The 21,898-nt window shown below is 40.6% G+C and overlaps 1 protein-coding gene across 9 annotated transcripts in view; it reads right to left on the bottom strand.

Moving 5' to 3' along the window:
* LOC144512787 (diacylglycerol kinase zeta-like) overlaps window positions 1-21,898 on the bottom strand; it is a 126,108-nt gene that overhangs the window by 35,435 nt on the left and 68,775 nt on the right. For all 9 annotated transcript variants that reach the window (XM_078243718.1, XM_078243720.1, XM_078243715.1 and 6 more), the window contains 3 exons: window positions 7,446-7,512; window positions 5,352-5,392; window positions 3,282-3,424 (listed from right to left, as the gene is read on the bottom strand). In XM_078243718.1, the coding sequence (XP_078099844.1) occupies window positions 3,282-3,424; window positions 5,352-5,392; window positions 7,446-7,512 (251 nt within the window). The remainder of the gene's footprint in view (window positions 1-3,281; window positions 3,425-5,351; window positions 5,393-7,445; window positions 7,513-21,898) is intronic.

The following is a 21,898-nucleotide window of genomic DNA, read 5'->3' as shown; positions in this document are numbered from 1 at the left end:
GGGAGGGGGTGCAAACAACCGCCAATACAGCAGAGGTGTGAGTGGCCAGACGTCAACCCTATAATGGATCTATAGAACCGTAAGCCGAGGGAAGGGGGTGAAGACGCTGCCTACAACAGCAAAGGGTAGTGTTGGCAAAACAATAATATCTAGCCAGCCTGCTGCTATCTAAACTACGTCTCCGAACTGAGGGGAGAGGACCCTTGAGCTGAGGGAAGAGGGCACACACGCCGTCTAACCCAGCAGAGGATGCAGAAATGGGATGCTGTGAAAACGATAATAAGTAGTGACAACCAACTTAAGTACAAATTAAGTTGAACCAATAAATACCAGCAGCGGGGGGCACAGATGTCGCCGTCACCGTTAACGATTGCTAAACCACTGGAAAAATATATAGCTTCAGAGAAAACACAGCAACAAAGGTTATATAACGCAAAGAAAAAACAACACTGGGAGCGGGGGGCGCAGACACCGCCTTCACCGTTACCTGTTGCTAAACCGATGGAAAATAGATAGCTTTGGCGAAAACACAGCAACGAAGGTTGTATAAAGCAAAGAAAAAACAACTTAATACCAGGAGCGAGGGGCGCAGACGCCGCCTTCACCGTCAGGGACTCGCTGTACAAAGGTAGCTTTGGCGAAAACACAGCCACTGACCCAATGTAAAGCAAAGAAAACAACTCATACTGGGAGTGGGAAGCTAAACGCTTCCTTCACTGTTCACCAATCTCCGTAAAAAGGTAACTTCCTAGCGTGAGCCGTCGCTGCCTTTGGAGGACGAACAAACTGTCGCTGCTCTGACCGACACGGTCACAAGGCCACCAGTGACGGCAACGTAGAAAACGTTCAAGTTCAAGGCTTCAGTCAATGTTTAAGTAAACGCAATTGCACGCAAGAAGAAAAAAGGAACAGATCCCCTGATGACACCGGAAGATATAGTCTCTCACGGGTCATCCAGGGGTCACAAGTGATATTGTTGGTATACATTCTCGAACTGCGCATGCGTGAAGGGAATATTCAGTGCCTTAAGCACCGCCTCTGGCGGTCAGCAGAGATGAAATAGAACCTGTAGCTGTCTCCTTCTTAAAGGGTAACTACCGTTTTTTTCAACCTGGAAAAAAGCCTATTTTCCAATGTTTTTGTGTCTCAGTGACACATGGGGAAAAACAATTTTTGACATTGGTCTAGTATTATGCAAGATCGCTGCAGTAGGCAGTGGCGAAACAAGCTACAATGTAAGTTAATAGGGCAATTGTGCAGCTTGTATTTACATTCACAAAAGTGTTTGTTTTGCCACTGACAGGCTCAGATTAATATTCTAAGTGTCTGACAACATTACGGAAAGGATTTCTAAGGAGGTCGATCTTTCTGTTATAGAGTGAGATCCTTTTTTAAAACATAAAAACATCCACAAAATTGCGTTCGCTAAAGCCACAAGACTCCATGTAAATAAACAGTAATTTTAGCATTGTAAAATACACTTCATTCAAAGTCGACAGAAACAAAATAACAATATATAAAAAAGCCGATTGGGGTCATCTTTCCACTTTTCCAACCATCACAAAAAGCTCTTTTAGAGGACGAAATTGACAATGAACATTGGTTAACATAGGGTTACACTGCAGTCCGGTCTGTGGCTGCAGGTTACAGCATTCACGCTTGATACTGGACCAATTTCAGAGATTGTTGTTCCTATCAGTCACTTACACACAAATAAGAAAAAAGGGTCCAGCTGGAAAAAAACACTAGTTACCCTTTAAGCAGTTACTGCCCCTCTGGGGTAATGTAGGGATTAAAGGGTCTCACACACACACACACACAAAAAGTCAGTAGGTAAAAAGCTGCATTCAAAGCACTTGGCAGTGTACAGCATGTTTGTGTTGAATGTATTGGAAGATGAAGAGGAGGAAGAAGTTACATTCGTTGGAGGTCTGATTAGAGAGCTTTCCTAAAGATCACCAAAAAATAACAAATTACAAAATAATAGCATTACAGCAGAGCATTCCCTCATTATGTCAACACAGCCATGATCTGATAGGGGAGACTAACTGCTGATCACTGATCTGCGATAGTAACGCTAGGGTTTATCTGGAGCCGAATGGACCCACAATATAATGTGTTCCACAACTGTTACACAGACTCTCCTTGTCCAATTTAAGATGCAACATTTACTTAATTGTTATACTTGCATTACATTATAGGTGCAGTATTACACAAAATTGTGTTATACAAAAAATATTAAGGAACAGGGTCAGAGGAAATGGCGAGAGCAGTAAAAACAAAGATTATCTTATAATTGAAGTAAGTTCATTGGTTGATGCCTAATAAAAAACTTTTTTCTTGAACACTGAGAACAGTGCCAGTGTGGCTGTTTCACGGTAAAACTTCAGTTAAAATATAATGTGTGATTTGATAAAAAGTGAATGTGTCTTTTAGATAGAAACTATATTTGTAGAGAAGCTCAGTTGTGGCAGTTTAAAAAACAGACCGTTACAAAATTCAGGTGTCTCAACTAGTCTGTTTCCTGTTTTGTAACAGTGCAGACACTCTTCTTGCTTGTTTTTTGCTTAGCTGTTATTTTTGCTACTTCTTTTACAAATCCCTGCTTGTCTCAAATTACAAAACCTTTAAAGCTATAGTGCGCGATTTCCTAGGCAGATACTGATTTGGGACTATATTGGGTGGAAGCACAGGCGAAGCACTGCTACTTGGGCGCAGAGATCGCAGTTACACTAAAAGAGGTTAGTAGTCTGCATGTGAATATCAAATGTGACTATGATTAAGATAGGCTGAGAGTTTAGTTTTGCATCGAATGATTACAATTGTGATGTGTACCCATTTTTTCAAATGTTATTCCAAATAATTCTGCAGTAGTTAGACGGTAAGTTTTCATACGGTCTCTTCCCTTTTGTACTATATACATCCCCATGTATGTTTTGCCTGTACCTTTTATTTGTAAGTGGCGTTCATGATTTAGTTCAATAATGTTTTTTGTTATGCGTTTTCAATATTTCAGCATTGCGGCCTACTTTCCTGTAGGTATCCGTCATAAACTTGAAGAGAGGTGATTTCCTATCAGGGTTAGCATTAGATTATCTACCTCTGTTCTGAAAAGCCATAGCTGCCACTTAGACAGTGGGGTAGAAAACGGTCAGTGTATTGTGCCGTTTTATAGCTTTTGCTGCAACAGTCTTAAAAATATACCTCTGATTAGTTACGTTAGGGTAAAGGTTCACCCAGCGGTGTCGCTGACAAGACAAGTGTGGTGACGATTGACATACCTACTGTTTACCAGGCTGGAGACGGGGTTCACCAGGTCAGGCATGGCTGAGGGAGAGGTGCCTACAGTCGTCATAACAACCAGTTCAGGGTCCAGGATAAAGATCTCTTCTTGGGAGATTTCTGACACGTAGTTAAGATGTTCCTGATAAAACATAAAGCACAAGACTGTTTCAACCAAACAGTGAGTCTATACAGGTATCATTAAAACCCTGCTGTGAGGTGGAAGCTCAAATCATGCAATCTGATTGGTTCATAGCCGTGATATTATAACCGTATACAATGGCTATGATTCAAATTGCTTTACACAATAAGTATCACTCTGTGTCTGATTAAAAAATAGTAAAAAGACTAACAAACTGATAGCTGGTGCCACACACACTGCCATGACACAGAGCTAATGTGAATTGGCCAAGTATCCCTTTAAGTGTATGCTATATTTAGAATATTTTTGTTTTCGACGTGGAACTGAAGCCAATATCTATGCTCTCTTCAAAGCCACCAGACTCCATTGGTAATTAAAAAAGTTGCTCTTCTAACGCAGTCTCAATCAGTGAGTTTTTGTGTTATTGTGTGCCTTTCTTTAGCGTTAAGCAATATAAATAGTCTGTGCTAGCTGTTAGCGAAGGCTAATGTTACGTGCGCTGCGCTCCATAGCAACTGCCTTGGTATGTGCAGGCAGTCAGCCCAGGAGGGTCTATTTTATTGTGAACATGATTATTTATTAATAAAAATCTATTTAAATTGGAATGTGACTATAACTTTCATATTGCCATACTTGAAAACCGTTTTATAAAAAGGCGCTGGGCCAAAACAAAGCCCATAGCTGTGATATAATCACAACATACCACGGCCTGCCATGAGCTACTGCTTAAGTAATCTTCTGAAAAAAAAAGCAGGAAGGAGCTGAATATGAACCACTTGTTGGAGTAATGTGCCGAGTATGCCTTCACTACACAAACAATGGGAATAAAAGAGCAGCTGGCAAGAAACCAAAGTCTGTTCATGCTCATGAAACAGTTGGCATCTACTTCCAGTACTGCAGCTTTAATATGAGACTTGAGAAGAACCAAGTCACCAGGACAGAGTCGGCCACAACCAGAAAAAAAAGTCCCGGGCTCTCTTCTCCAAGTTGTAACTTTCACTGGGGACACTTTTCTGAATCTTATTTCTGTCACACTCACACTTTTACAGTTTCAGTTTGATTTGTTCACTAACATACCGTTAAACAGTGTCCTCTCCAGAAGGAAGAAGCTCCGAGCCGATCTATTCCGCCTTCAGTTATTACCTTGCGCTTACAGTAATTAAGCTTTATGAGCAGTAGCAGGTGATTTGTGGACTTAGACTTTTGTTCGTTGTTTGTTTGTAGACTTTTTAAGTGTCACCTCTCAGGCAACATACACACGCTGACCTATCCTCTTGGAGGTACATTGTTTTGGGCCCATGCTGCCTGTGGGGAAGACTGCAGACACGACTAAGGGTTGAAAAAAGTCCCCCAAATCCTCTGCATTTTCGAGTAAAGAAGTACTTTTATCTGTTTATATTATATTATACACCCCTCACATTTTAGTCAATATTATTTTAGTCAATATTTCATTCTATCTTTTAATGGGACAACACTGAAGCAATTACACTTTTCTACAATGTCAAGTATTAAGTGTACAGCTTGTATAACAGTGTAAATGTGCTGTCTCCTCAAAATAACTCAACACACAGCCATTAATATCTAAACCACTGGCAACAAAAGTGAGTACACCCCTATGTTAAATTCCCATAGAGGCAGGCAGACTTGTATTTTTAAAGGCCAGTTATTTCATGGATCCAGGATACTATGCATCCTGATAAAGTTCCCTTGGCCTTTGGAATTAAAACAGCCCCACATCATTACATACCCTTCACCATACCTGGAGATTGGCATGGTTTTATGTCTAATAGCTGGTTTGATTTGCACTAAAATGTGAGGGGTGTAATCACTTTTGTGAGATACTGTGTATATATATATATATATATATACACACACACAAAATAGAGAAATGCCATCCAGTGAAACGAGTTAGGTGAGACAGACTTACCTGTGCTCTGTCAATCCTGTAGAAACGATCTGCTGTTGTAGCTTAAGAGACAAACAGAAACACAGTGTCAATTAATGAAATAATATCTGTCGGGATAGTAAACCTAGTCTTTAAATGTAGCTGGTTTAAAGCAGATTGTCACTAAAAAGGTTCTGGCCAAAAAAGCGCAGAGCATTCATCATTGTTAATATGTCTATGGGTTGGCTCCCCACTGCTGCAGCAATTATACTGCGAACAACTGTGTGTGTGTGTGTGTGTGTGTGTGTGTGTGTGTGTGTGTGTGTGTGTGTGTGTGTGTGTGTGTGTGTGTGTGTGTGTGTGTGTGTGTGTGTGTGTGTGTGTGACCCACAGGCAAGGCAGTCGCCACACTGTGAAAAAGCACATTCTGTCTGTCTCTTACATAACATAATGGCATATTATACCAGTAAATAGTAGAGAACAATTGGTGACCAGTGTGGTTTAAATGTGGGTTTTCTAGCAGTGTTCTGGCTTTGCTCTGTTTGAGTTTCTTCCTGTTTTTATTAGTTCACTTTTGTTCTGGGTGGTTTAATTGAAGATGTTCTAGTTCTGCTTTGTTGGATTTTTTTTTTTTCATGTAATGTGTCTAACTGTTATTAACATGAGACTTTTAATCTTTGGCGGTAGGACCATTTTAAGAAGGGTTTTAGGATGAAAAAAAGTCCATCTTGGATAACTAATTCTAATGTTGATTAATGAGCACTGTCCCTAATGAACAACATAGATGACTAGGGGGTGTGCCATATCATATCGTTCATAATACCGGTATCATTTAAACATTATATGATGAAAAAAAACATATTGGGATAATGGAAATATTCCGACTTCATGTAATTGCCTGTTAATTTGGCAACCGGTGAAATGTGCACTTCGCTGTGCTATTTATTTTATTTATTTATTTATTTATTTATTTTTTATACCATTTAAGAATATCATTATCATAGATATACCCTGAAATATCGTAATATTATTTAATGGCCATATTGCCCTCCCCTACACAAGACATACATAGAAGAAGACTAAATGCTAAAGGCATATGATGCAAAGGTTGCACATAGTTCCAAAAAGTTATTTTTCCACTGCGGAAATGGGCTTTCAAACATAAATAATCCAACAAGCAGTTTTGTTGAAACATATCGTACTAAGACCTAAACTGAACACAACGGTGGTAGATCTATACTATTCTATCAATATAGTCATACCTGTTTATTTTACATATTGATTATAAGGTCACATATTCTAGGTTCATAGATGTCATTTTAAAAAGGCTAATATTGAGTGAAAATTCCCTTTAATTAATCCATATGATGACAAGATATAACGTATCACCTGCTAACCACACACACATTTTCTCTGTCCCCTTCAAACACTTCTCCCTTCTCTCTCTCTCTCTCTCTCTCTCTCTCAACTAGCTGTTCTTTCTTTGTTTGTTCTCTGCTAAATTCCACCAGGACTCTACCCAAGCAGAGGTGTGTATGTGTGTGTGGGTTTGTTTGTGTGTGTGGGTTTGTTTGTTTGTTTGTTTGTGTGTGTGCGCATGCATGTATAACATTGTGTAAGACGCATGGTTTTTCCTCTGTGATATTTTTAGTAAGCTGTTGCAGCATGGGATTAATATTCATGACATTCACCAATAAACAAGATCTAATGGAACTATGCTTTGTGTTATTTTGAGAAAGTACCGACTCAGAAATCTGTGTGCATGTTACAGGTTTGTGTCTGCACTGCATTTCATTAACTATTACCTTCTTTAAATGAAAATTCAGATTTTTTTCATAACTGTTGTTGTTTATATTCTGTACACTCCCCCCCCAAAATGATCTGCCCTTGCCACACCGCCCTGATGAAGCCTCCAATTTTGCAGATGTAGAACCAACAAATGTCACTCAACGAGATGGGGAATAACAGTGTTTTCATACCGAGCAACGCAGAGAGACTGCACTATTTTGTGCGCGTCTTGTCTACACATGTTGCAACTCTATAAAGAAGTCTGCAAGCATGATCTTTATAAAATGCATTTCTTACATTTGTAGCACAATGTTCTTGTTTTACTGTCGTCCTTGTAATAGTACTTACAGTCAAGAAAACACCACTTTGGAGATAATCTTTGTGAAGAAAGACTTTTTGGCTTGGCTGCCTCCTCCTGAATAACACACAGACAAAACCATTAGATTACAGAGCAGGAGAAAATTAGCTGACAGTGGAAAAACAGGTTTTGGTAATAGTGATCCATTTTTCTATAGATAGAACAGAAGAACCAACAAGCTGATAGAGCAACTCCGTCTGTATTTCTCAGTATCGCTACGTTCGGAAGATCGTGTTATCCGGTGACTTTCCCGCGCAGAAACTCGAGTGAACATAATTACCTCTTCTGAAGATGTTTTTTTTTTTTACATCGCAGAAAGCCAATGACAAAGAAGCCAGGCAGGAACAGCAAGATCAACTGACCGAAAGCTAGTGATCAGGCAGGGTGGCAAAAAACTGGACGCGGAACTAACTCAGCTGATGGAGCAGACTTTGCGAAGGACTGTTGAAGGCAAGCTCAACATCTTTGGCAGAACCATTTTCGAAAAGTGCAGAGACACCTTTGGCGAAGTCAGTAGGAAGGAGCCCAGAGCGCCAAGGAAAGGAAGGAGGGAGAAGGACATAGAGCAGCTAGTCAGGAGTAGACGTCAGCTCCATCAGAGCTGGAGAAAAGCTGCACCCAGCGAGAAAACTGGCCTAAAAGGAGCTATGGGATGAGATCAAGCAAAGGCTTGCCAAGCGGCGGAGAGCAGAGAGGATCAGAACGAGGTGGACGAAACGAGAGAAGGAGCGAACCAACTTCTTCAGTCAGTTGTCGGACGAGAAGAGGAGCAGGAAGCTAAACGTCAGCAGGGAGGAGCTGGAGCAATTCATCAGGATCCAGTCCAGCGACCACAGTCGTACGACACCACTGGGCTCCCCAGGCCATGTGCCACGCCCAGCCCCACCAACAATGCCGTTTGACACATCCCCACCAAAGTTGCGAGAGCTGACGACCCTGAAGCTGACCTAATGGCATCGATGGAGGCGAGACAGGCTAAATGCCAAAGCAGAAAGCAACATCTTACCTGGAAACAGATCTGGGCTCCGATCTATCTCTGCATTTACATTCTCCCATTATACTACATTACCCAAAAATACAATCTCTATTTTAATGACACATTTGCGGCTTAATAACTATGATAATCTAATATAGCATACATCATACAGACATGATAGTACTGAACGTAAGTTCAACCTGTGTTGGACCCAATCTATATCAAACAGCAGTTACAGGTTTATCTCGGATTGTTTCGGTTAGCAGAGACTCCCGTCTGCAGTGTACATAATTACCTAATACGGTTAAGTTCCAGTGTGTTTTCCCCAAAGCAACATTCCGGAAAAGTCTGACTTGTGATCAACACATGGAAGGTCATGATGAGGGGTCAGATGATGCACATTGAGCCATTCAGATGACACATTTTGACCCATGTCTCCCATGTGTCTGAATGGTGTACAACAGACCCCAGGATACATTTAGAAGAACTACTCTCAGTTTATCTACATCTGGGACATGATCTCCTTATGTTAAAACATACGCAAAATAAATCAGAAGTCACATTTGATTCAGCACTGAAATGTAATAAACCCATGAATTAGATTTGTAATGTTCTGTAAGGTTCTGTGACCTGGAGAAAGTTGTCCACATCTCCATATGCACTCGCCTCATTACTGCAACATTTTGTATTTTGCTATCACTCAGACATTTTCTTTTCATCCAGCCACCAATTATCTCAGTTACAACTATTACTGAGATTCCTGCCTCTTGCTCTGGCTCCCTGTTGTAACTGTAGGCCGATGTTTAAAACCTTGTTCTTAGTTTAAACAGCACTAAATGGTCTTAGTCCTGTTTCTATCTGTGAACTGCCGCTGTACTACACTGTCAGACCCCTCAGATCCTCCCACCAAAGCACCTATATGTCCACAGATCAAGGACTATTAAATGTCGAGGGGGCCGAGGTTTCTCAGAAGTGGCCCCAAACTGTGAAATTCCCTTCCTCCCCTTCCAATTAGTTCTTCTCACTTTGTTAAAGTTTTCAATTTAAAACGAAAACGTTTAGTAGTCTAAGTTTAACTGTTAACTGTGTCTGAGGCCCTATGTTGTTTGCTTAATGTCCTTCCCCCCCTTTCTTTATGTTTGGATCAGCTTTCTTGTGTCCTTCTAGCTAGAAATAATGCAGTCTTATCCAACAGCTCTGCAGTAAATCCTCCCTTCATGAATCATCATCATCGTGTTCAGTTTTTGTTGAAGAGAGAGGTGTCGATTCAACGATTATTTAGTATTTACTGCTTAGTGGTGGGGAAAAGTGACACTACAGGTAACTACTAGTTAAACTATATTCCCCAATAGCAGTCAGGCGATGCATTCTAACTTTGCACACGTTTATAAAACCGAGGGCACGGATATTTATTCTGTGCGTACGGTTTAGTTTTTTTTTTCCCCTCAGCTGACCCCAGGGGCTCGCAGTGATCGCTTGTGTTGCTGGACATCCCTATGAAATCTTTCAAGAAGTTATGCACAATGTTTTGTTCTTCATCCTACAAACCGTTGTTTGAGGATATGTGTAACTTTAACAAGTGATGTGGATGTAATGTTAATGTAACGCTACTTTTTAGTCAGCTATCTTTCATGTTACAATAAGAAAGGTTGAGTAAAGTATAGGATTTATAGTAAACTAAATCTTCCACTAGATGTGGACTCAGGGACTTAATTTGAGCCGGAACACGCCGGAACATGTTCCGGCACCTCCGACGTTGGATCCGGAACTTTTTTTTTTTATTGGATTTTTGTGAATTTGAGGGGTCTCGTTAGGAGGAGCTGCTAGCTAGGCTATGTGTCCCATTCAATCCTATGGGAAAAGATCGCCGCTACACTTACTGGCATAACTATAGTATAATTACTAGGGCTGTCAATCGATTAAAAAATGTAATCTAATTAATTACATACTCTGTGATTAATTAATCAAAATTAATCGCATACATAATTAACGGTGCCTGAACCGATAGTTTTTTTACTTTCTTAAAAAGTAAAAAAACTAACTAACAAAACAGTTGGTGGCATTAAAGAACAGCCTGTTTATTGCTAAGGCCATATGGTCAAAATGAAATGATAATAATAATAATAATAATAATAATAATAACAATGTATAACAATAACTAATTTCAGTAGTAAATTGCTGTTGAACCATCAGATGGGAAAAGGACATTTACAATAACTTCAAATGCACCACGAGGCTGTAGTTTACCAGTTTCATTGAACGCGCCGTCTGTGTTGTTTCTCCGACGGCAGCTGCAGTTGTTACATACCGGTGTTGAATCCTCTACAGTAAAACACAGACACACTTTACACCGTTTAGAGTTAGCTGTCAGCATTTTAACCGTGTTTAATCCAGCTACCAGCTAGCAGTAGGCTAACGTTAGCTGCTGTCGAATATAGCGTCACGTGCAGCGGTGTTTGTGTTTCAGAGCATCAGAGAGAAGCGCAGACATATCAGTGGCACCACTGTGCTGGTTGAGATTGTCGTTCTCAGGGGAAAAATGTCAAAAAGACAACAGAGTTTGCTTAACTTTTTTAAATACGCTGGCCAGTGTCATTTTTTTTTTTTTGTTCCGTTACCTCCAACCCTCGTTTTGAGTCGTCGGATCCACCCACTGCTCTGCACTCCGGGACCTCCCACTTTACAAATTAAGCACCGTGTACACTAAAGAAATCAGAAATCACGTTATCTGACGATTTAACTTCTCTTTGTAAGCTAAACCCAGACAATTAACAATATTTTATTAGTGAACGAACAAGTGAATCAGCGTCTGAATGAGGAAAGAACAGGTAGCTGTGGTGAACTCAAGAGTTTTCCCACTAACCTCAACACCTGTAATCATGGTTGACCATGCTGAGGTTGAAAGGGTCAACATCTTCAAGTTCCTCGGTGTGCACATCACTGAGGACCTCTCTTGGACACTACGCATGGACACAGTAACTAATAAAAGCTCACCAGCAACTCTATTGCCTTAGAAGACTGAGGAAGTTTGGCATTAACGCCAGCATCCTTACAAACGTCTATAGACGCATCATCGCACCCGCTTGCTGACAGGCTGGATCACAGTCTGGTACAGGAACTGTTCTGCCCACAGCCGCAAATCACTACAGAGAGTAGTGGAGGTGGCACAGCACATCGTTGGCAACTGTCTCCCAGCCATTCAAAATATCTTTCATCAGCCTATGATGCTGTGTAACCACAGAAGGCACATAGCATCATTAAGGACCACAGCCACCCAGCACGCAGACTGTTCTCCTCGTTACTACATGGCAGACGATACAGGAGCAGGATTCTTAACTTATAACCCATATTTTCCACATCACGTCTGCTTACCTGCTGTCTGCACTTTTTGCTGTTTAAATAAAGATGCACTATCAACATGACTGCTGCTATTGAGCCACACACAAATTCTCCTTTAATGTATGTACATAGTGCTATATATTGATGTATCTATTTATCTCACACTATTCGCTCATATACCATTTCTCACTCCTTTTTCTTATCACATTTGTGCAATACTGTTGGATAAACCTTCACTTTCGTTTACACACAATCCTCATTTTCATATATGTATACAGTGCTATATTGTATCTGTCCTCTCATTCTATTTTACATCTTATTGTCATTTCTTCCTATTATTGTTATCTATATACGACTAGAGGTCTTGTTGCATTGACTAGTGCTCTTATTGCTGAGCACACCCGTTCTCTTGTCAAATGTGTGTCTGTGTATGACTAATCAAACTGAAACTTAAACTTATTAGAGGCTTTTCTAAAACGGGACTGGGATATAATCTTAAACTCTTTAAAATAGTGATTTCTAGCATAAAACTGGTAAAAATGTATAGATGATCAATGTGGTTTTGGCAGCTTCAATGCAATACAAATCAACCAATTTCAGTTCAGCACTGTAAAGAAGTGACTGACTGTGAAGAGTCACCTTCCAATAGATGTGACAGGGGGAAAATAAGCCAAAGAAAGTAAAGTTGTTTTCCTTTCAAACTGCAAACCTTTCATGGAGACTGTGACAGAAAGGCTGGCTGAAGTACACACTCCTACTCTCATTCTCTGCGTTTGTCTGTACTTATCTAATCCTGCTGTCGACTTCAGCAGCAGTCTCGAACAGGGTAAAATGCCTGCAGGCTTTTACAGCAAACCTACAAACAGGGAATCAAAAGCTAAACACGTCTGACTGATTGACTCCTCTCCTCACCTTCTTTCTTCTCCTGTCTCTTCTCCGTTCACTCCTGTTTTTCTTCTTACGGATAAAGTTGCCGAGTTCCTTCTCAGTTCCGGCGCCTTGTAGGCCCCGTGTTCTGATTCATTCAGCGCCTGGAGTCATGTGTGTGCCATTTATTAAACAAAAGAATCAGCCTGGAAGTGCAGTTCGCCTGCCGCTCCAGGTATCAGCAGTGAGATGCACCTTCTTTTCAAATGTTCACTTATTATGGAAGATATACAGGTATACACTCACAGGCCACTTTATGGGGTACACCTGTTTGACTGCTCGTTGATGCAAATATCTAATATACCTATCACGTAGCGGCACCTCAATGCATTTAAGCATGTAGACATGGTCAAGACTAGTACAAGACGAGTATCTTCTCAAGTTCAAACCAAGCATCCGAATTGGGAAGAAAGGTGATGTAAGTGTTGTTGGTGCCAGACAGGCTGATTTGACTATTCCAGAAACTACTAATCTACTGGCATTTTCAGGCACAAAAACTCTAGGCTCAACAGAGAATGGTCTGAAAAAGCCAAGGTATGCAGCCGAGCATCTCTGAACGCACAACACATCCAACTTTGAAGCAGACAGGCTACAGCAGCAGAAGACCACACCGGGGGCCACTCCTGTCAGCTAAGAACAGGAAACTGAGGCTACAATTGGCACAGGCGGTCAATAATTGGACAACAGAAGATTGGAAAAACGTCGGCTGATGGGTCTCGATTTCCGCTGCGACATTCCGATGGTAGAGTCAGAATTTGGCTGAGTATTGTTGCTTACCATGTCAATCGCTTTATGACCACAAACTTAGTTTACAATAAAATGACAACACATTTTCCTACTGAAACGTACAAGTCCACATGGCCCAGGCTGTGACAGAAAATAGTAGCCTAGTATTTACATGACTATTAACTGTAGCAGCTGTCTGTTTGTCACAGCCACAGAGGCTGTAGATTTCATGACTGTAGGCTACAGAGCCTTTTTGTGCTCTCTGTATGCTTTTATACACAATCTTTTGGTCAGGTCTTGAACAGTGGCAAGTTACATATTGATTAACAAGTTAATATTGATACTTGCGGAGCTCCAACAGCTGCTTCCAAACAAATCACAAGCACAAACAGAATGGTGCAGCTCACATTTGTGCTTTCCTATACCTATGTATGTAAACTCGTCGTGACGCTGATGAGACCACACTGGTGAGAACATCTTGTCTTTCTCAACAGTTCTAGATTTTTGTTTGTACGTTTATTTGATTAGGACAATGCACAATTAATCAACATTTCTGTAAATGCGCCAGTGTTAGCCAGTCGGCTAGTTTTTAACTGTAGTCCTAGTTACCTAGCATGCATGTCTTTATGGTGGGAAGAAACCCACGCAAACACACAGGAACGACCTGTGATTCGAATACAGAACCTTCTTGCTGTGAGGCAGAAGTGCTAACCACTGAGCCACCGTGCTGCCTAACTATTTCGAAACTAAAAAGATACACATGGAACACCTCATCCTGATCATGGTCCATGAAGTGTTCTGGTCGCACAGTGCATCAAATGTTCGCCATATTCGCTCATTATGAGAAAACCGTTTCTCCTACTCAATCCCAAACTGCGCCGGTGAGCATCACCATTCACCAGAGAACAGGAGATTAAATGGTGAAGAGTGTTACCTCATTGGGTTGCTATGCAACACAAAGTCTGACAACAACTCCTGAGCTGCCTTCTTAGTGTTAGTGATCTAACCTATATAAAACAAGATAGTGTGGTTAAAAATAACATTTACAGAGTTAGTGTTTCTCTGCTTGCTCCTGAACAGGGAGATGAAAAGCTCAGCACTCAGCTTGCTCTCATCCACAGTGACTGCCAGCAGCAAGTTAAAGAGCCGTTTTCAAATTCACTGCATTTGCATGCAGTTAAGTATTGGTTTTGAAATGATGTATGAAGCAGGTGTCATTTTTCAGGTTGAAGAATCAAGACAAACAGTTGTTTGTCCAAAATTGGAAATGGACTGCATATATACACACACACACACACACACACACACACACACACACACAGTTCAGCGTCTTGCTCGACTGTGACGTTGGGGTTAACAAAGGTTATTAACATGTAGAAATGTTACTGTGGCGGAAAATATCAATACTCATAGGTTGAGTTTGGCGTTTTTTTTCCATGAAAAAAAAAAAAGTGTTTAAATACCAACGTAACACCCAGCTGATTAGCAGTGTTTCACTGCACAATAAAACACAGTGAATGTAGCAATTTCTCGTTGTGCGTCCTCCATTTGTGACTTTGTCTCAAAGTTCAGCACCTTCAAAATGCGTTATTTGCAATTGATCAACAGCATGATTTTGCATGTCGGAATTAGGCCAGTTACGCAATGGATGCGTCGCGCGAGCGTGGCAGCTGCGTGGCGTGTCCGTTTATATTTTGGCTCCTATGTTAACAGGTTAGAGCTTACACGCTGAAAATAGACCCGAGGCCTATTTTTCACGCGACACGCAAGCGTGTTGGAAGCGTTTCCAGGCAAAATAGAATAGGAAAAGACGTCATGATGTCATTTTGACACTAATACATATTAATAAATTACATGTTGATGTTTGAAAGTATCTAGGTTTTGATATAAATGTTATTTAAAAAACCTGTCAATACAGGACAAAATATTCTGTAGCCTATTTTGCCGTCAATACTGCCGACGTTGTCTTTGCTGTAATCAAATCAGTCTATATTTATGTTTAACATTGTATTTCATTTTATCAATGGGAAACATACATGTGTACAGACAAGGCTAGCAGCAGCAGCGCCGCGTCAGACACGTTTCTGGTGTGTAAAGACATAGAAAAATCCACCCAACTGACACGCAGCTGACACACAACAGAAACGCCACGCTCACGCCACGCAGGCAGTGTGTAGCCGGCCTTAAAGGGGTGATAGAATGATTATATAGGGTATTTCACACTATTCCTTAAGGTCTCCTAATAGGGTATGTAACATTGGTTGGGCTGAAAATGGCCCGAGTGCTATTCTATGGGAATACTACCCTGTGAATATGGCCCTATTTGGAACAAGAGCTTTTCTTCCAAATATGGTATGCTCGTGAATATTTAGATGAGCTGCGCGCCGATTGGTTGAGCAAACCACATACAAATACATTGGAGACGAGACAGCAGGTCTCATATTTCAGACACTGCAATGTTATACATTGTTTGTCTGCTATTTCGTTACTAAATTCACTTCTGAGACTTTTTTTATGCGAGAAATCAACTATATAACAAATATGGGCCGTTTTACGAAAATTCATGGCTAATTGCAAATTTGGTAAGACGTGTCGGACTTCAGGAGCTCCACACTCCACTGCGCTCCATACCCAGGGCAAAGTCACCGTTTCTAGATTACTGGACTACCGGGGCTCGGGGCTAGCAGCTGCCGGCATAACTATAGTATATTTACAGGTTGTATTTCATCACGGCATGTATATCACAGCTACCCTAAGGTCTTACAAAGCTAACACTTTTGTCCGATTTCAATTTAATACATTTTTGTGAAATTCAGAGGTCTCGTTAGGAGGAGGCTAGCTAGCTCTCATTGATAGAGCTCCATCCAGCTTACTCGCGGACAAGAGGCGTTTATTTCCCCGATCGTTTGTTTAAATAACTCAGCACACATATCCATTATAAGATTAACTGGAACCTGTGGTAAGAGATTGCGGGCGTAACAAGCTCGCTGACCGCGCTCTCACTCACACACACACACCAGCCATTCAGCAGGAAGAGGGGAGGGAGCACAGCAAGCTGTAGGCCCTGGAGCTCTGTCAGGGCAGCGACGTTTGGTAGTCCACTAACCCAGAAACGGTGACATTGCGCGGGTATGGAGTGCCGCGGGCTGCCGGCCGTGACGGAGCTCCATCTAGCTCACAGCGGGACGCTGACCTCCGACACACAGTCAGACAAAATTTGCAATTAGCCATACATTTTCGTAAAACGGCCCATATTTGACCTAGTGATGAAATAGCAGACGAACAATGTATACAATTTCTGAGATCTGCGCGACCTATTCAGAAGACTATCTGATCTCAGATCAGTGGTGTAGCCTATGTAAATGTTGGGGCGTGACAAAGGTAGAGACTAGAGCCAAATAAGGAGGAGCCACCGAGTTGACGTCAACTCGGTGGTTCGTTGAGATTTGCCCGTTTTCAGAGGCAGTTTCAAATTGTGAGATTTGCAGAGGAAAGAGGTGTCAATGGGATTTTGAGGTTCTATGTATGTCCTATTTACCCATCAAACTGTCGTTATTCAACTATGACAAGGTGAAATTGGTTTTGCATTCTATCACCCCTTTAAACCAATGTTGAACTCTTTACTTTAACTTTATTGCACCTCCACAAGTGAATCCATTATTGGATTCGGCACCTCCTGTGTCACTATGAAAAATGAATCGCCTAAATGAAAAAAATAAATTACTGTTTGTGTAGTGTTGTAGTGATTCCATTGTCATTAAAGATATCGTATGTAAATTTTTTTGCATTCAAATGTCAAAAACAACTATACCTATGATATATATTTTGTTTAGGGACTGTTCGTTATTTCTGTCAGGGGCCACCGGAGGAGTTTTGGGATCTTTAATCAAAAAAGACTCTCTAAAGCTACAGCTCAAATGTCTGGCTGACTAAACTGTTAGCAATAGGGTGGAGACTGAGAGAGCTACATGGAGCTACATGGATAAATATGCACCAGACAAACCACGTTGAAATTTTACTGTTCTCATGAATACAAAAGTTGGGTGACCCTCTCCCCTAGACTAAAAAAAGTTGGATGACCCTCCCATCAACAAAGAATAAAAAGACATGACCCTCCCCTATTTTCCTCCGGTGGTCCATTCCATAAATACCGAATGGTCCCTTAGTTGTCTACTTAGAGTATCCCAAATGTTTCCAACAATATTCAAACTGTAATTTAAAATGTTATTTTAATGTGCCCTGCTATGCCCTGCTATGCCATGAACTACTACAACCACTATTTCTAGTCATAGTTCCATTATTTATTGTGACTATAATTGCCACTGTTCATCACACACCCAACCAACACCGTCAGACACCGCCTACCAAGAGCCTGGGTCTGTCCGAGGTTTCTCCCTAAAAGGAAGTTTTCCTGACCCCTCGAGGTTTTTGCCTAAAAGGGAATTTTTACTCGCCACTGTCGCTAGTTAACACTACACTTGGCAGCAGGTAACGTTAGCCTACCGTTAGCTAGCAGCTCGATTAAACACGGTTAAAATGCTGACAGCTAAACGGTGTAAACGTTTGTCTGTATTTCACTGTGTAGGATTCCAACACCGAGACGTAGCTGCCGTTGTCTGAAAAACAACACATATGTTGCGTTCACTTGAAACTTGCCTCGCCAGCCTCGTGCTTAAGTTATTGTAAAATACCCTTTTCCCAACCAGTGGTTGTTTTTGTCGTTTAACAGGAATTTACTGGTGAAATAAGTAATAATAATAATAATAATAATAATAGTAATATAACTTCATATAATTTATTTTTATATAACTATTTGACTGAAATGGTTATCAGAAATAATTTGTTAATTAAAAAAAGAGGGTTGCTTTGGTTGGTTAGGTGGTTTTAAGTCTGCTTCTATAAACCATAGAAATGGAAAGGACTGCAGAACTCTATGCTTTGTGAACACAATTCAGGTTGCATAGGCCAGCATGCTGTAAAAGCACAGCAACCTCATCCCCTCCACCGCACATGTCAGGGTGACAGAGCATGACAGTAATCCCAGCAGCTAAATCTCCCCGGCCACAGAGAAGAAAGAAAGAAAAGAAACATACGCCAGGTGGAAACCTCATATACGTATACGGCTGGACCCTGTATGGTCAATCTGCTAAATTGTGGCCAAATTGATATAGGGATTGTCAGTTGTGTCTATATCGTGATGGGTATTAAATGCTCATCTGAAATTTGTTGTAGTGGTCCCAGTAGTATTTGTTTTTAAAGTGCACTGAAGTAAAGAGTATTTATTAGAAGGATAAACCCCTTGAGATGAATCATCTCATTTTCGAGAGGGTCATTAAGACAAATATAGTCACTGTGGGTGTAGTCTCGCATTGCCAGACCTATCTCCACAGCGCTGCGGAGCAAGGTCTGGCTCCTCCACACATACATTCTGGGATAGGAGAAATAAAAACGCTCTGGGTTGTTTGGATTTCTTTAAACCAATCACAATCATCTTCGACGCAGCAACAGTGTGTATTTTCTCCATACAAATCCCTGCCAATCAGTCTCAAAACATCCCAGTTAAAAGTAAATGCTGTAAACATATTCTTTGTAAATCTTTAAAATAATTCACTGAAAGAACCAAGCAGGCCTGCCTAAACATCGCCGGATGTACCGGCGACTATCCTGGAAATAAACTGCCGTCAATCCAGACTTCTGTGGGTGTATGTCATGTCCCATGAAATTTCCACAAATAGGTCCTGTAAATGTTTCATGATGAAAGCCTTGTTGTTAGGAAATGAAGGGATTCTGCTCACTGAAGCGCTACAGGGCTTTTAATTTGATACAGGAAGTGTTAAGATTGTATTGACGGCATAATGCCGTGACAAAACAAGGCAAACGGGAGCAGATCAGAAAACTCCATACTAAATTAGGATTATATCACATTACGTTCATTTTTGGCACAAGCTTTTATCCGAATCAACTTGCAATAAGTACATCCAACCATAAAGTTAACATCAGATGGGTTGAGTGTGGGATACTTTAAAAAGAGGGTTCACTCTAGCTGCTCTCTCTTCCTCGTTGTGAAATACTGCCGCTTTGTATCAAACATGGATGATCTATCAAAGCTGCTAAACAACTGTGGAACAGGCTGTATGGCTTGGCTAGGAAAACCATTATCAACCACCTGATGTACGCAGATGATCTGGTGATTCTTTGTCCATATAGTGCTGGCCTTCAACAGTTACTAAGGGTCTGCTCCCAATATGGCTCAGACTTTGACATGAAGTACAATTCTAAGAAGAGTAATATTATCATTGCTAGAAGCAGGGAGGACAATAAACTGTCAGGTCATTTCCTGCTTTCTCTCTGTCTGGTACTGTCCTTAAAGTGTGTGACGAGGTCAAATACTTAGGGCACTATATAACTGACGCTCATATCTGAACACTCTTTTTGTGTATTGTGGAACTCTGACGTTTGTATTAGTAAAGTAAAGTAAACCGACACTAAAGGGGCATTTCCACTAGATCCTGTGATGGAGGACGTCTTAATGTAAAGTGTAATGTGTGCAAATTGCATTTTACGGTCTGCAAAGACCATTTCATTTACAAAAATGTTGAAGAAGGTTGCGCCCATACCCCAGTTGTACCCATTTCATGCCACAAAACAAAAATGTCCAGTACAACTACATTTTGTGTATGAAATGGAGCTGAATCTATATTTGTAACATTTATGTTCTTAGTGTTTTACAGTGACAGAATACTTGATTTGTTGACGATGAATTAGTGGTAGGTCTGTATTTGATAGTAGTAAGTAAGATAGAAGTAATTCATTATCTGACTTAAAAGCTATTTTGAGGTACTTACCTTGTAATTACTGCCATTACATAAGATCTTAATATGTGGTAGGTATAACCAGTACCCATTGTAGCGTTTCTTTTTCTAACACGTTATGATTCAAAAGAGCAAAAGAAAGTATTGGCACGACAAGGGTTAAAAGTGACTATATTTACTAGTAAAGATTCAATTTCAAAAGTAACAAGCTCTTTGAGTTTCATTTATAACCTTTATAATTAAGATTTCTCTCTGATCCTGTCTTCTGCTGACTGTGTGACAAAACAAAACTGTGAAAACAGTTATCATGAATACCACACTAAAAATACTTTCCAAACATTAGAACTGTACTACTGTATGAATTGCCTTGTCACTGTTTTTATTCTCAGGCCTCTTGTGAGAAGATTAGGGCCTCAAAGAGACTACCTAATTAACCCTGCACTTAAATAAAGAAACAACTAAAAAAAGAACCCTAGCCTTTATTCACTGAGCATTTGTTTTAATCTATTCTGACACAAGTAGACGAGTAAATCGCATCCGCATCGTAGGGCAAATTCAGCTCAAACAGGTCACAATACAATACTACACCCACATAAGAATATACCAAAAGCGCATTCAAACACACAGTTAATCAATACACATAGTAAAGGTCACACACATTAATAAACCTTCACAAACAACAGTCCATGCATCATGCTGCAACATGCTGAGACACATGGGGAAACTAATCTCTGTGGAAACAAGCCTGTGTGTTTTGGTCTCCTAACAATATTAGGGAGCATAAACTGCTACTGTGTGTTGGTATCCCTTTTTCTTTGAGTCCGTTAGGTATAAGGGTATATTTGTTGATATATGTGCAGCAAGTGCACAAGAGTAACACGTTTTCTGTTGAAAAATATCAACATTGACGAGCAAAGTAAATGTACAGTGAGGAAAATACAAACAAGTGGTGGCACATGCTCTAGTCATAATTTACATGACAATGCAACCAACACCAAGTTGGTGTTGGTTGCATTTGGGGCATTTCGGGGCAGGGATCCGTTCACACCATAGACAAACTGATGTCAGAAATTGGTCACTTAAAACATGAGAACAGTCTGGTCTGGGGGACAACAAAAAAAAAAAAAATCGGAATTGAGCATTAAGCTCTGTAATGTGAACATAGCTTTAGGATTTCCATAGTAAGATGCCTGACATTAATGACTAAAGACGTGGAATAATTCTGATGTCTGGAGTACAGCAAGTACAAAAGACGACCTCTCGGTTTTACTTTTCTCCAAACCACTGTCTGGACTGAGTTTGGCTGAATATAGCTCTGTTCAGACAAGCTCTGTTTCATTAATGGCATTTCGCCCTCTTAAAACATAGGTCTCCATTAGGGAGATGTTCCATAATGACTGTTCGAACATTAAAGGAGCATAATGGATAACAGCTGCAATACTCATGTGATATTTAGCATCTGACACGCAAGACAAAAAGGTCTAAAGCCCTTTTTTCCTCCTTGCCACAGTGACAGCCGAGCTGGAGAGCAGTGGTAATGAATGATATAATGAAAGAAGTGTATTCTCTCACATGATGAATCAGTGGACAGATGTTAAAACGTTTTAGCAGTTACAGTAAGGTGTATTGCTCAGGATCCGAGGAAGAAAAGTGTTGAGTATAA

This window comes from Sander vitreus, chromosome 24, assembly GCF_031162955.1.
Source record: "Sander vitreus isolate 19-12246 chromosome 24, sanVit1, whole genome shotgun sequence".
NCBI classification, from domain to species: domain Eukaryota; kingdom Metazoa; phylum Chordata; class Actinopteri; order Perciformes; family Percidae; genus Sander; species Sander vitreus.
Note: the sequence above shows the minus strand (reverse complement) of the source record. Positions and strands in the feature narration are given on the sequence as shown.